General features: G+C 41.0%; 2 protein-coding genes across 2 annotated transcripts in view; one reads left to right on the plus strand and one right to left on the minus strand.

The window, feature by feature from the left end:
* Positions 1 to 1,288, plus strand: part of dstyk (dual serine/threonine and tyrosine protein kinase) — a 26,102-nt gene extending 24,814 nt beyond the window's left edge. The window contains exon 14 of the mRNA XM_039798096.1: positions 679 to 1,288. Within this exon, the coding sequence (XP_039654030.1) occupies positions 679 to 866 (188 nt within the window). The 3' untranslated portion in view covers positions 867 to 1,288. The remainder of the gene's footprint in view (positions 1 to 678) is intronic.
* A 2,847-nt stretch (positions 1,289 to 4,135) lies between these two features.
* celsr2 (cadherin, EGF LAG seven-pass G-type receptor 2) overlaps positions 4,136 to 16,341 on the minus strand; it is a 64,490-nt gene continuing 52,284 nt past the window's right edge. Inside the window, 17 exon segments of the mRNA XM_039798089.1 lie at positions 4,136 to 4,775; positions 5,826 to 6,048; positions 6,287 to 6,505; positions 6,751 to 6,915; positions 7,003 to 7,088; positions 7,184 to 7,314; positions 8,116 to 8,226; positions 8,317 to 8,443; positions 9,506 to 9,588; positions 9,995 to 10,107; positions 10,595 to 10,769; positions 10,874 to 11,074; positions 11,175 to 11,298; positions 11,572 to 11,739; positions 12,406 to 12,724; positions 13,741 to 13,924; positions 14,985 to 15,194. Coding sequence (XP_039654023.1) covers positions 4,751 to 4,775; positions 5,826 to 6,048; positions 6,287 to 6,505; positions 6,751 to 6,915; positions 7,003 to 7,088; positions 7,184 to 7,314; positions 8,116 to 8,226; positions 8,317 to 8,443; positions 9,506 to 9,588; positions 9,995 to 10,107; positions 10,595 to 10,769; positions 10,874 to 11,074; positions 11,175 to 11,298; positions 11,572 to 11,739; positions 12,406 to 12,724; positions 13,741 to 13,924; positions 14,985 to 15,194 — 2,664 coding nt within the window. The 3' untranslated portion in view covers positions 4,136 to 4,750.

Raw genomic sequence — 16,341 nt, forward strand, 5'->3', positions numbered from 1 at the left:
AGTTTGTCTGGATCAATGACATAATAATAAACATTTAGTTGCCTTTTAGTTCTTATCCGGTTTGTGTTGACACTGACTTTTTACAAACAAACCAAGAACGGTTAACATGACCTCATACAAACTAACAGGAACTCATTGATTGGACAGTTTTGGGGATGTCTTCCGTCAGCACTATATGGATCCATGCCAGGAAAAAATATTCTGGCGACGCTTCTAATGCGTTTATTTAAATCCACAGATCCACAAGGGAATAACTGGAGCATTAGTTGAGACCTCATGTTATGAATAATGACAAACCGGTAGAAACAGAATGGAAAAGAGGTTCATCATACCATAACCTAATGGGAGGATTACTGTGGTATCATTACGTCACTTACTTTTAAAATTTTTTTAAAGGAAATGTGCGGAAAGTGTAAGTAAGTAAGACACACTGCAGTTTCAACTGCTTTTCACTCTGATTGTTGGGGGAAAATCGCACATCTTCTATCAAAGAATCTTGTGAATTGAACTGAAGCAACCAGGGCAGCTGTTGAAGCACCATAACTGTTGTCTCTATGATGTAACCGCTAAACCTCAAACATAATCTATTTGAGGCCGATGTAATTTGAGGTGTGTTTGTTTGTGTTTGTGTTTGTGTTTCCGTACATTTCGGCTCACTTGTGTCCATGTCATCTCCAGGAGCCAGACCCGAGCGGTTGCCCACTTTCGATGAGGAATGCTGGCAGCTGATGGAGGCCTGCTGGAACGGGGACCCTTCCCAGAGGCCCCTGCTTGGTATCGTGGAGCCCAGCCTGCAAAGCATCATGGTCCGGCTCTGCAACTGTGGTTCGGAACAGAAAAGCAGCAGCCTCGAGGACTCAAACTGAAAATACTCCAGACAAACTAACAAATGTGTGACAGGGATTTTGATCAGGAAAGTATTTTTTTTGTATTTATGAATAACGGAGATGAACAGTAGACCAATGACTGATGTTCGAGCTGTCCTCCTTTGTTGGATTTACATTATTTATGAGGAGTTGATACAGACCAGAAGTTTGCAAATATGTGTGTTTTATTGTTTGTTCTTGTGTATTTGTATAAAACATGCTTTTGTCGTAGCTGCCGTGCTAATTGCTACTTTGTCATAGAATTGTTTCTAGATGCAAATTGTTTTAAACGTTGTTCATTCCCAGTATTATGAAAAAAATATAAATATATAAAAGATTAATTTTAGATTGTATTTAAACTGAACATGTCTGCATCTATACAAATACATCTTTTTTTTTTAATAAAATGAGCTGTTAAAACACGATTGTGTCATAAGCTGTTGTTAGTTTATCACTAATGATTTTGTCTGAGGTAAGGTTTTTATTTTAATTTTTTAAATTCTTTTTGGCTTGTGACTCCTCAAAACTAAGAACATCTCCACTGGTTGCATGTGTCCAAATCACTGCTCTAAATTATACAGTTCTGGAAATGTCACATTTTAGGAAGTTTCAAGTAGTAACACAAGAAGAAATACTGCGTACTTTGTATAACAAAACATGAGCATATGTACAGCGGTGTATCAAAGCTGGAGAATTTGAATCCTCTTCTACAATGTAAGTACAGCTTTTCTACTGTAATATTTAGTGTTGTAATAATTGTTATTAAGAATGAATATTTAATTGGTGTATTATTTATCAAGTTCAATATAACTTTTAACAGTTAGGTGTTTCCATTTCAGAACCAGCTGGAGCTCAGGAGAAATGACTGCTTGTGAAAAGGCTCCTCAGCATGAGGTTGATGATGAAAAAGGAACACCGGTGAGCAGCTTTAGCACCACCTAGTGAGTGTTTTATGCCTCATCTCTGCATTATTATGGATCCTACATAACTTCTAGGCAAGTCCCGCCCTAGAAAGCAGGCCGATTGGTTGGGGTTAGGCAGTGACATTGAGTGGTTAAGGTTAGGGTCTTGCCTAGACTTTGTGTGGGTTCCATAATAACGCCTCATCTCTCTCCTTGGTTCTAAATGTCTTGAAGAAATGTGAGCAGATTGTTGTTGGGACACAAGTAGTAACAAATCAGTTTCTTATGACAAATTTATGATTTAAAAAAAAAAAAATGTTTGATCTGTGTCACTCAAAGATGAATACTGAAACTATAAAGTATCAGATATCAACAGGATGTGTACTCATACAGTAGATGTGAGGATAGTCCACTGGTCAGATATTCTGCTCTTATCAAAGCATGTTGCTGGTATGCAGTTTAGAAATTGACTTAATGACTCGGTTCATGTTTCATGTCTCAGCTTGCTGTAGTTGCTTTTCATTTGCTTTGACTAAAGCCTCTGAGTTGGGACTCCCTTCAAGAATACTGGTGATTTCAAATCTTATGGTCTTATTTAGGGTTAGCCAGTTGAGCTTCAGATTCCTCAGTGCCAAGTCTTCGGTTCTTGGTTCCAGGTAAACTGAAGAGATCTTGAAGCATAAAGACAAAATTAGGTGTAATGTGTTATCTTTAGACAGACCCAGGCTAGCGGTTTACCCATTTCCAGTCTTCATGCTAAGCTAGGCAGATCGACTGCTGCCTTCATATTTAGGGTTACGATAAGCGATGCGAGTGGTATTAATCTTCTCGTGTAACTTTCCACCAGAAAGCAATTAAGTGTATTTCCAAAAATGTACAACTGTTGCTTTAAATTAACCACGAGCTGCAAAACAACAAGGTGAAGTTAATTTAAGTGGAAATAAAAAGGCCACTTATAATATGATTATTCCACTTGTACAGTAGGATGTACCTTTTAAAGTGCTCATATTATGCTCATTTTCAGGTTCATAATAGTATTTAAAAGTTATATCAGAATAGGTTTACTGTACATAGTTTAATTTTCAAAAAACACCATATTTGTTTAGTATTAGCATATTGCTACAGCTCCTCTTTTCACCCTGTGTGTTGAGCTCTCTGTTTTAGCTACAGAGTGAGGCATCTCACTTCTGTACCATCTTTGTTGGGAGTCGCACATGCGCAGTAAGTACTGCTAGCTTGTCAGTTGCAGAGCATGGGAGTGCCTTGCTAGCAGCTAGGCGAGGTGTGTTACAAAGTGACGCACGTTCGTCACGGAAGTAAAGGCTGGACTACAATAGAGCTGTTTGGAGCAGTTTGTGAACAGTGTTTTCTGTTGGAGATGGTAAGTCCCTTTGGGGTGGACTTTGGGCTTTTTCACTTTGTAAACCGATTACATACACAAAAAAGATATATAGCACAATAAAGGAAAGGGAAAAAGCCAAAAAGCATCATATGAGCACTTTAATATCAGAAAATAGCTGTAATGTAAAATACATCACACAGGGAGAAATCCAGTTATTTGACTTGGCACTGATAAAAATTTGAGGTAAGATGGAAATGGTAGAAAACAGTTTAATCAGTAAAAACAGGAAGCGGCAGAGTAAAAGAGAAAATTCTCTGATGGGATACCAGAGTTGATATGATTGACCTGGTAGTGTTGTTTCTTATGGCATGAAATACTATACATTAAATTCATATGGTTTGTAAAATGGCATCCACAAATATCACATCAATTTGACTAAAAGTAGTAAGTAAGATAAAAGATATTTCCCTCCGAGGATCAAGAGCAATTCCTTTTAAACGAGTGTTTGAAAGAAGTTTTACATATTTACTTAAAGATATGTCCTAGATTCATTTACAGGTCACTCTGTACAGTAAAAATGGATTACAGCTCAAAAAGTATTACAGCACAATTTCGCATTATTTTACAAATGACAAAAGCTCTGAAAGCTAATCTATAAAATACAGCTGTTAAGTCACTGAACTCGAATGAATGCGTTCATCCCTCCAGATAAAAAAAATAAAAACGAGAGCGCTTTTAATGTCCATAAAAAATGTATCAAAAGTCCTTTGATTCCTTTTTTGGGTCTGCACATGCAGGTTTGCCCCCCCTCGGAGGCTGAGAAAGCCATCAGTCTGTGCAGCTGTGAACAGCTGTTTCCTCTGGAAAACATCTTTCATTAATGAGAAACAGCCTATACGGAGCATCCATTACCGGGCAGCAATTCTTTCCTCGTTTTCAAGTTCAGAAATCCACGAAAAGCCTGCACTCGACCGTTCTGTGCCTCTTGGACATTTGAAGTAACTCAACCTGAGTCTGAACCCCGACCAGGCTCAGACTTCAGTAACAGAAGTAGGCAAACCAGGAAGTCATCACAACGTAGTTAATGCATTAAAAAGCAATTTCCCTGAATGTTTGCAAGTCTATGACTACATGACCCACCCAAAAAAACAAAAAAAACATGACCTCTTTATTGTTCCACAGTCTTCAAAACAAAATATATATCCTGGAACAAAACAATAAAAGAATTAAACCGCCAACAAATCTGGGCAGTAAATAAAAAAAAAAAGTGCATTGTTTCAAGTATGTAAACAAAATGATTTCTTTAAAGGGAGAGTGAGACTCGTTCTGTCAAGTGTGCGTGAGCCTGGGCCAGTGCAGTGACTCATGAGGTTTGGCACACATGTAAGAACACACACACTCACTCGCTCTCACACACACACACACACACACACACACACACACACACACACACACACACGCACGCACGCACGCACGCACACACACGCACACACACATTCAGAGGATCATGATGACGAGGAGGAATTCCTTCTTTTTCCACATTTTGTTTTTAAGGAGAGGTCCCGGTGCTCCCTGTTTGCAGTCAGTGTTGAGGAAGGAGGCTCTATGACCTGTAAAGACACACCCCTCCGTCAGCGTGGTCACATGGAAGTGTTGCAGTTGCTGCTGGGAAAACAGGGTGGAGCATGGAGGAGGAGGTGGGTGGATTCAGCATGGATGAAGAGGAATGTGTTTGACACGAATGCAGCACAACACGAGCAAGTACACAAAGAAAAGAAAAAAAAACGTGAGCCAATGAACACACACACTCACACTCTGAGGGGTGACAGATGCTAAAATGATGCACCAATCTGAAGACAGTGATCCTGATTGTTTTGAATGAGGATCAGAGCTTCATGGGATAAAATTAAAGAATAAAAATCTATGATTTTGGAAAGAGAAGGGGCAAAGAAGGTGGATTAGTAAATTTTATTTGTAAATAAGAATTGAGCATTAAGGTATAAATATGCCTGTATGACTGAGTCTTCAGGAAGTCTGTCACCACTTTATACTTGCCACTCATCTGCAGTAGGTCATACAGCAGTTGAGATTTAATTTTATAGTGAGCCATCTTTTTCTTCATATTGGACAAGCATCTGCAGCTTAAAGTGGGGGAAACGCCACTATCCTCCTTCAGTGCTTATTTTTTCTCCTTTATTTCACTCTGAACAAGGACATTAGATTTGCATCAAGCATTCAACCGCCTTGAAACAATGATAAAAAGCTAGAGCTGCATGTCCACAACGAAGCAAAGGATTTAACGTGTATGTGCTAAATGAGCAGTGAGTTTAAAATAGATCAGATTCAGATGGATGGACACAGCAGCTGTTGTAGTAATCAATCCTATACACGCTTTGTTCTTCAAATAGCCATTCGTGTTGCGTTATCACTCAGAACAACACTTAACATTCACACTGTGGTTAATGGCAGGATGGGTGCTGTCTTCATTTGGTTTAACATTTAAGATTATTAGGTGGAAATGAAAACGACAATCACTGAGGACGACGACACAAATCGTAGTTTGACGCAGACAGTTGAACGAAACACTGCGTGACTTACGCGACGCTACACCGCACACAATAACAGGTAGAAGACACTGGTTTCTTATTCTTAATACTAATATTGCTTTTTGAACTTTCTCCGACTTTATTGGTCTCAGCTTGTGTTACTACTCACTCTGATCCTGACGAGTCGCCATCCACTGTCCCTGCCTTAATGCTCATGGCGACGCCGTTCAGCTGATCTGGCAGGCTGGTTTTAGCCAGTCCGACTCGACCGTTACTAGAAATTGATCCCTGCGGAGACGCCGTGCCGGGGGCGTTTTCACAAAGTTCATTGTGGATGCGGTTGAGACCGTTTCTCTCTACAATCGGAGAAAGCTGCTTCTTCTTTAGGATCCCTGCAGAGAAGGAACAAGATGTGATGACACATAGACGTGGGGGGGAACAGTGATTCATTAAATAAAAATAGTGGGATCTTTTTTTTTGTTGCTGTTTCGCTTGTGTCATCTTGAAAAATTACAAAGAGACTTGATTTATGTAAATGTATCAAAAGTTGAATTACAATCTCAACAATATGTTTCACACATTAAGTTGTACATAATCTCCTTCAGGTGTTTGCATTAGGCTGGGCTTTACCTTTGTGAGGGTGGGCGTAGATGTTTGGCAGACTGGGCAGCAGCACCGTCATGGCGTCCTGCTGCGTCCGGTCGTCCGATAACATGCGGGCGCCGCAGCCGAGACTTAGCTCCGGGTTGGCCAGAGTGTCGGGCTTCAGTCTGTCTGTACCTGCGGGCTCGCCGTCACTCGCTGCTCCTGTGTAATCTCCAGGCCAGTACATCTTACTCAAACTGTTGTCTGAAAACAGAAAAAAAAAAAAAAAAAAAAAAAAAAAAAAATAAAAAAAAAAAAGATGTGGTTGAGATGGGTTAACTCTCCACGCGTGTGTTAATGAACATATGTGGCAATAAAATCTATCATTGTTTCTGAATGTGAATGAATCCACATGTCTTTGAGGATAAAAAAAAAAACAACTTCTGCAGAAAGTGTTGATAATCCATGAGGGGCACAAAGTGGGGCTGGGTTCAGATGAACTTTTGTACCGTGTGGTTGTGGTCTCTTGGCAACATTTGATGCCAGGTTTTCCCAGCATTCCTCTGGTGGGAGTGGACCCTCCTCGTCCTCGCTGTCAGAGGAGTGTGTGGAGGCGTAGGATCCGCTCTGGTCGTCCTCCAGAGACAAGTCGCTGTCCGAGTCGCTGTCACGATCTGCATACAGACGGAGAGGAGATGTTGATGTAGTGATACTTTTCATTGCAGTTCAGATAAATAAGAGATACTGAATGACAGTAATACCATCCAGGTGCTCTTTAGTTTCGTGGAAGAGTGACGCGTGGTCGTTCAGAGCGATGTGCGCCTGACTGTTACTCAACCCATCGTCCCTGAAAAGACAGAAGAAGTCAGTGTACAGCTGCTCCTGGCACCCTGTCGTGTAATGCAGCGTATGAATCTTTATTTTAAAATGTTGTTTTTGTACCTGAGGACAAACGGCACGTAGCTCTGCTGGCTCTTGCCGCTCTGCATGGTGCCATTTAGAGACACACTGGAGTCTCCAAAGGGAAGGTGGTACAACCTGCCGTCCATGTAGTTTGTGTTGCATTTGTAGCCCTGAAAATACAGAGATGAAAGGAAAGATGAGTGTTTTAAGAATTAAAAAAAAAAAAAAAGATTTATAGAATCTAAAGGGAGTATGTTTTTTTTTTCTGTGATCTTGTGCGGTTGAGCTGCTGATAAAAACACTGAGTATTGCTTAAAGGATAGGATTGTTGTTATTCTATATTTTTCTTTTTGTCAACAAAGCCCATGAAAACCCCAAATCCAACAAAGTCTAAGCCCCCCTCTCAAAAACTGACTTCCCACGCATGTCTGTGGTTCTCAGCATACGGAATCAAAGAAAGGCCATAATAACTTGAAATGTTTTAAGCAAACAAACACATAATTGTGAAATTTAAAAACTGGTCATTAAAATATACTTTAAAAAATAAAAAGCTGCAGATTAATGCACTAGTGAGTATTTCACCTATAGCAACAGAGACAACAATGAAGCTCTGTGGTACAGAGGAATACGATATTTCAGGCTTTGGCTACACAGGCAGAACTTGTTAGTGGGACCAATTCATTGTTGGTGTTGATCTTTTTGGGATTTAACAGTAAGGAAAATATAGAATATTGGCAGCCTTATACTTTAAGGTGTAAATGATATATGACACATTTATATACAATTGACAACACTTGGTAGTTTCACCTTAATTTATGACAGTTGCCATATCAATAATATCTGTAATAATCTTAACGGACCGATGTGATGTTTGTAAGAAAAGCTCCCAACGTGTATCTAAGCTGAGTTTTGAATTCCCAGAGAGTATCTGACTGAATGGAGGGTTTTCTCAGCCTGTGCGATGGACTCACAGAGGATTTGGATTTGATCATATGATCCGGACGCTTGCGGCTGCAGCAGTATTTCATGGCATTCCTTGCTTCCTTATTGAAGACAATGCGGAAGAAGAAAACAAATGGACCCTGTGGTTGGACGACAGAAGAAGGAAGGTCAGGAAAAAAAAGACCAAAATCAACCATTTAAGCAGTTTCAGAAGGAAATGGAGGGCTCACCTGCACACAGTTGAAGCCAGCGAACAGGTAGTGGAAGATGATCATGTCGCTGTTGACGGAGAGGAGCGCCAGAAAACAAGTGACTGAAACCAGGAGGAGAACGCCACCTGCAGTCTTCAGGCCTGAGCTGCAGAATCACATGAGAAGTTAGTGAGCAGCTGATTCAATGATCTGAAGATGGAGCTTGATGATAAGCGACCAGAAGCCAACATCAGAAGTGCAGTAAAATGAGAGACAGAGCAGCACAATGTGTTGTGAAGAGCTGTGATCACAAACATGAACTTTGAGCAACAAAGTCCTAACCTCTAAAATGCCATTTACCGTGTATGTACCCGTTTTTATACAGTCTGGTATGGTATGTACCCATATCTCTAACATTAGAGCTGGCCTTAGCTAACTTTGCATGTTGTTAGCCTAGCCATTCAGTCTGACTAATCCATAACAGAAATTTAGAGCCAACTAAATGATACTTATATTATATTTGGCATGTTTAACTTATTAGAACACGATAACACATTACATCATACTCCATGTCTATAACATTACCAGGCATATACTGTACATATGACTGGCATATTATTTATTATTCATCCTAAATAATAAATAAATAAATAATAATTTCAAGTGCCGCTCCTGTCACAGCGCAGAGCAGGCACACTTTGCTCCTCCTCCTCCCCCCTCTTGTGATTTGATGTTGTACCGTCACGTGACTCAGCGGCAGCAGGCAAACTCATAGGCTGTTAATATTAATGGACAAAGCATCCGAGATTCGTTTAATCAATATAGGAGGGCCAGTGCCTCCTTGGTTTCAGCCCCCCAAAGTGTCAAAATTCAGTTTCACACGCAAGCAGAAATCCACTTCGAGGGCAGAGTGACATTTGATTAATTGACTAATTCTTAATGTTAGCTTCTCTGTAATGTCTTCCAGTCAGTCCAACAGGGACAGATTATTGAGCAACTTTTAGAGCGGATCGAAGGAAAGGTTTGATCTGATCATCAGTATTAAATGCTGATGGAAATTCAATTATTGACATCCTTTAAATGGTTGTTAGGCGAGTATTACGAAAGTTGGCAGTTTCAGGCTGGGAATGTCCTTCCACTAGACAATGCCTAAATACAAATACTTCAGCAGAATAACTTTGAGCATGTAAAGAGTGTTTATATTTGATTAAAGCGTTGGGACACTCACACACGAGGCTCTTTCTTCTCAATGCTGTGGTGTCTCAGTGAGCAGGAGGCTCTGGACGACAGGATGTAAAGGAAGACGTTCATCTGTGGACACAATATCAAACTGCATCACTACAACAACATGGCAGGAGTGTGTGAGAGCAAACATCAAAGTAAGTCTTTCTGTCAGAATATTTTCTACTATTTGTTTCTTTACACACTCAACTGAACAGTGACGGATGTGTTCACTAACAAACATCTGTAGTGCCGATCTGATGAGATCAGCATGTTGGACTGTGAAGATACATCAATAGACTGTAAAACACACTTATGTTTATATGTATATGCTTCCTTTTCTGCATTTAAAGATTGATTCAATGTTTTTGTTTTGTATCAGTACCTGTGAGCCAGTATGAACTTAAGTGCCAAACAACATAGATGCACACTGCTGTTGTCATGTGCATAAATAATGATACAACAGTTTCAATGGCAGGCTTCCGCAGGGACTCACCGACACCACCATGGCGATGGGTCCAGCAAAGCTCCAGATGAGAGTGTCGTACAGAGACAGCCAACAGAAGTCTGGGTTGCCGTAGCCTTCAGGGTCCAGTCCTACTGCCAGACCTGCACACAAACCCAGAGGTTGTTCATCTGAAGTAGTCGGATGGCTTAAAACAGCATTGTTCTCAAAATAAAATAACATTGAGCCCCAATTTGGACTTTTTACTACAGTTAGGAGATAGATACAATTTCACTGAGTGCCACCATACATATAGGACTGACAACAGGTAAGAACTGTTTATTACTTGTCTATTTTCTGCAGCTGCATTAATCAGATTAAGTTCCGAAAACTGCTTTGAGTGAATAAAAATGTATAAAACCATGGGGGGGGGGGTGGAACCAGAACCATTTTCATCTATATTTCCATAAATTTTTATGTCTTAAAATAGATTTTTATAACTGGCACAACAGTGCGAAGAATCAAGTTGTGGCCTGGACTGCTGCTTTTAGACATTTAAGCTACTACAAGACATAAACTGGATGAAGAAACTCATCAGGATTCTCCTCTGTACAGCTGGTAAATTTTTCGTGATATTATGAAGGTTCAGACCTGTGATGAAGGCCGGCACTCCCCAGCCAATCAGGTAGTAGAATCTCATGGGTCCATAGTTGATGTCTCGCACTTCGCTTATCATGCGGTAGACGTGCAGCCCCTCCAGGAAGAGCCAGGAGAAAGTGCAGAGGTAGAAGAAGTGCAGCAGGATGGCGATGACTGTGCACACAAACTGCAAAGAGATGAAGAGGGAGAAACGGAGAGGGGTGATTAAAACATGAAGAGACAAAATGAAAATCTTATTAATGAAATAGATAAAAAAACAGAATGGATTACCGGGTTGTCTGCCTGGTTAATGCCCAGGATGAAGATGACCTCGGAGAGGAAGAGAGCGACGCCTCCATTGTTGATAATACTCGTCTTGTTGCACTGCATGGCTCTCAGACAGAGGAGGAAGATCGTGGTGAGGAAGAGAAAGCCCATCGTAACTCCCACCGTACTCCACGTCAGGATTTTGATTGGCAGAATCTCGCCGTTCTGACGCAAACGCCACGATTGGAAGAGAAAAGTTTGAGTTAGAGAACAGAGTGATGATGGCTGTGGTTTTATTGAAGTTAAAAGGTTTCATGTCACTCACCTCTCTCCTAGAGATGTCCATGAGCACAGCGAAGCTGGTCATGTGATAACACTGACAGCTGATGTGGGTGCTGTTTCTGAAAACCACCTCGCAGCCCTTCGCCGACCAGCCGCCACTCCCGGCGCTGACATCAAACACAAAGAGCAGAGGATGATGTGGGAATAACAACTTCATCCAGTTTTTAGTTTCATCATCAACTCAACTGTGTGTGTGTGTGTGTGTGTGTGTGTGTGTGTGTGTGTGTGTGTGTGTGTGTGTGTGTGTGTGTGTGTGTGTGTGTGTGTGTGTGTGTGTGTGTGTGTGTAAGTGTGTGTAAGTGTGTAAGTGTGTGTAAGTGTGTGTAAGTGTGTAAGTGTGTGTAAGTGTGTAAGTGTGTAAGTGTGTAAGTGTAACCCACAGTATGGTGTGGTTCCAGAAGACACAGATAGGTTTGGAGCGCTCCTCAGTGGTGACCAGGCGGAACTGCACAGTGATGGGTTTGTCCAGCGTGTGTTGCAGCAGCTCGTCGTTGTCGTGTACTGTGATACTGACCACCGGTGTGTTGATGACCGGACGCTTTGGCACCCTGATGAAAATGAGAAGAAAAAAAATTGCCATGATTTAAGGCATAAATTGGTTCCTACTGAAGATTTGAATCTTCAAAAAAAGGTCTCAAAACATACCTGTGAAGTTTCCTTTTTAACCACCTAGGCGCTGTCGTTCAAGCGAGTTTTACTCAAAATAGAGTAAATAGTGTTGGGGACTATTTTTAGCAGTGGATTAATACATATTTGGTGTACTAGTGAGTATTTACAGCAGCAAGATGGTGCATGTGGGACTGAAAATTAACTACAGTGCCCGTGTTCATGTTAACAAAGGAACATGTCACCTACTGTGATAACAGTGTGGCTCATTAATGTGTTTTTAATAGTTTTTGGATGACAATAGAAGTCTATGGCACAAAGGAATAACCTAGAGCATTTTCTCCCTACACAAACAATACTTGTTAATTTTAGATAAAGGTTTTCCTTTGAATCTAAGATATTAGTTGAAAAAAAACCTCTACAAGCCAAACTAGTTGGCTAAATGTTTTGGATTCAATGTAATCAAAGCGCACTATTTTTGTGTTTTTAACAAATCTAAAAAAATGTAGACCTTGTGGACGATTCTAAGGGAAATCCTGGTCATAATGTAAAAACCTTTTATTTCCAGTCACAGTGCTTCATGTTATAGCTTTATTAATCGTTCTTACCGCAGACTTCTCTTGTCAGGATCATAGCTCTCTGGTAACAGCGAGGCCAGGCTGTGGAAGATAATCACACTGGCAATGGCGTCCTGCTGGCCGTCCTCAGGGTGCCGTCTCTTCCTGTTAGCTGAGTGGTTTCTCAGCGAGGACTCTGGGAAGACATCCAAGTGTCTGTGGCCCTTGGTGTCCACAGGTGGTTGGAAAACTGAATCGGGCAGTGTGACAGCCGTCTCCAGGTCCACAGGACGAGGGCCCCTCAGGGACTGATACCGCGGGAGTTTGGCTCCGGGAAAATTCATCTTTTTCAGACGATCCACAGAGATGACTGCAGAGAAAAACAGGCACAGAGCTCTGCTGCTGAAAATGGACGTCTCCTTTAACCAGAGAATTGGAGCCCTAACATTTTATATATTGAGTCCAAAAATATATCAGATTGAGCCATAAAAAAATGGCCACATCATTACAGCGCTGATAAGAGGGACGCTATTACTTTTTCTTGATTAACACTATTACAGCGAAAACGATTAATCGATAAGTCAATGGACAGAGAATTTTAATAATCATTTAAGTCATTTTACAAGTAAAAATGTCAAAAATTCCCAACTTGCTTCTCATATGTAAAGATGTATCGCTTGTCTTTGTCTTTTGTTACAATAAACTGAATATCTTTTGGTTTTGGAACATGGGTCACGCGAAACAAGACCTTCGAAGACGTTGGGCTTTAGGAAATTATGACATGTTTAATGATATATATATTTAATAAATAATCAGCAGACTAATCAATAGTGAAAATAATCATTAGTTTAAGCTCTAAACACTGTTTCACAGAGCAACTGTAAGTAACTGTGCTTTAAGGATTGTTCCCCGCTATTGGAAGAGTCAGACCAATGATTTGCTGAATGGTTAAAATTAATAACAGTCATTTCCTCTGACTAATAATTATCAAGGGGATTCTCTAGATTCTATCTTCTAAGTTTGATCTATTTTTGTATGTAAAAAAAGAAACAATTTAATAAAAAAATTACTAAATAAAATACTATTTTTACTGTGAAAATGTGCTGCCCTATTTCTGTTGTATTCATGTTTTAATGGTACTTTAATTTGTTTCTTATTTTATTTGTTTCATGAGCCCAGATTTTCTGTTCTTTAATGACTTTATTTGTGTTGTCCTAATAAAAATAATTTTACAAAATTACAAAACAGCATATTCACATAATGAACTATAAATCTCAAACTGCACTTTAAAACCGTTGTGATTAATACAGATATGGATCCCCTGTAAAGAAGCTCCATAGCTGTAGTGGTTGTCAGCATGTCACAGCTCCCTGGTAAAACGCTCACCTATGTGTGGTGTGACGATGGTGAAGGGGCTGAGGTAGGTCTTCCTCATGTTCTGTGCCAGTGTGTTTGCGTATTCCTCGTAGTGGCGCAGCAGTGCCGCCGTGCCGCCCTCCGAGTGCTGGATCAGCTCCCAGTGCGTCCGTGTGTCTGGAGACAGGATGGCGCTGCCCACACGGACCAGATTCTGTCAGAAAACAGCGAGAGTTCAGTGTGACAGGATGCCACAGCGGAGAGTGAAATGAAGTGTGATTTATTCCCTGCAGATACAGCATGAACGGCTGTGAAGTCTGGTTTCCTGTTTATACACCAATTTGTTTACTGCTGAAACCGCAACAATCTATTGTTTTTATTAAAGTGCTCATATTACGCTTTTAGGCTTTTTCCCCTTTCCTTTATTGTGTTATATATCTTTTTTGTGCACATTATAGGTTTACAAAGTGAAAAAGCCCAAAGTCCCCCCCCCCCCAGCAACAGGGACCTACCATCTTCCAGAGAAAACACTGTTCACAAACTGCTCCAAACAGCTCTATTGTAGTCCAGCCTTTACTTCCGTGACGAACGCTCGTCACTTTGTAACACACGTTATAATGCTCGCCTAGCTGCTAGCGTGGCACTTCCTCATACTCTGCTTCTGACTGGCTAGTATTATTACATTACATTACATGTCATTTAGCTGACGCTTTTATCCAAAGCGACGTACAGTTAAGTGCTTTCAGCTGTGAAGGTTCAAACTCGAGACAACAAGTAGTAAGTGCAAGTACATTAGCTTTAAATAAGCAAAGCTACAAAGAGACATATGAAAGTGCAGGTTCAAGAAATTATATATATATATATATATATATATATATATATATATATATATATTTATTTTTTTTTTGTTTTGTTTATCCGAGGTGTAGTCGGAAAAGATGTGTTTTTAGCCTTCGGCGGAAGATGTGTAGGCTAGTAGTGCTGATCTAGGTACTGCACATGTGCGACTTCCAACAAAGATGGAATAGAAGTGAGATGCCTCACTCTGTAGCTAAAACAGAGAGCTCAACACACAGGGTAAAAAGAGGAGCTGCAGCAATTTGCAGTACAACAAAAATATGGTGTTTTTTTTTTTAAATTAAACCATGTAAACCTATTCTGGTATAACCTCTAAATATAATTATGAACCTGAAAATGAGCGTAATATGAGCACTTTAAGTTTCATGCTGTGTTGCAACGTTCCCAGGAGAGATATACAGCATGTTGTTGTTCACCTCAGTGAAGTGGACGTCCTGTGTAGCTGTGAGGTTGAAGCCCTGCTGGTTGCTCTCGTGCTGCAGCAGACTCTGTGTGAGACGATAAGCTACTTTCACATCGCTGCCGTAGTACTTCTCTGTGTGCATGGTGGCATTGGCCAACATGGCTGCCGTCTGCTGAACATGTCCAGAGTCCAGGAGCGATGCGTTACGGGAGAACTTTTCAGACTGGGGGGGAAGGGAAGGAAAACACAACCATTTAGTAACTTATTAATGCTTCATTAGTAAAACGTATTTTTTACCAGACTAAAAGACCTCAACAACAATCCCATAAAAAAAAAAAAAAAAAAAAAACTTCTGGATCTTAAAGGTGCTCTAAGTGATGTGAAGCATTTTTTAGGCTACAACATTTTTTGTCACATACAGCAATCATCTCCTCACTATCCACTAGCTGCCTGTCCCCTGAACAAACACGGTTTCTGTAGACAGCCCAGGCTCCACAAACGGCAACAAAAACAAACTGCGCCAACCTGCCCCACGAACCATAACAAACAAAGTGTTCCAGCCAATAACCGACAAGTAGGAGCTGGTTGAGTCATGAATATGCATTGTGGAAGTAGCCTACATGCTAACACTGCTGCAGTGATGGCTCAACCAGCTCCTTCTTGACAGTTATTGGCTGAACACTTTGTTATGGTTCGTGGGGCAGGTTAGCGCAGTTTGTTTTTGTTGCTGTTTGTGGAGCCTGGGCTGTCTTCAGAGACCGCGGTTTTTTACAGTGTGTTCAGGGGACAGGCAGCTAGCGGATAGTGAGGAGATGTTTGCTGTATGTGACGAAAAATGTTGTAGCCTAAAAAACGCATCACATCACTTAGAGCACCTTTAAACATGTCCAAAAGTGTTAGAGCCCTTAAGCTATGTTCAGACCAAAAAAAGTGATTTGCATTTCTCCAAAAGTTGAGTCTGTCTCAACTTTTCGCCGCAGACCCGCTGCATTTTTTTGAGTGTCCTTGTGGAACGCCTCATTCGTCCGGTATACTCGCCGCAGCCGACCTGTCGTGCACAAATGTGACGTCATGGGAGCGCCGTAACTGTTTATACTCGCGCGTGGTGGTCGTGACGCTAGCTGCAGTCTTCTCCTGAACAGAGGTGGTGCTAATGAGGAAAGGCTACCGACTTTGCCATTTCTACGAACTAGAAGAAGAAGGAAAAGGTAAACAACGGCTCGACCATGCTTCCTGTTTCCGCTTTGTCGTGCGCCGCTGAAAAAAAAGTGGTGCACAACCTCTGGTCGCGCTTTCAAAATCCTGCCGCGCCGGCGAGATCTACGTCATTTTGACATCACGTTGGCGAGCAACAGGTCAGCTGCGGCAAC

The sequence above is a fragment of the Perca fluviatilis genome, chromosome 4 (assembly GCF_010015445.1).
Source record: "Perca fluviatilis chromosome 4, GENO_Pfluv_1.0, whole genome shotgun sequence".
NCBI lineage: Eukaryota > Metazoa > Chordata > Actinopteri > Perciformes > Percidae > Perca > Perca fluviatilis.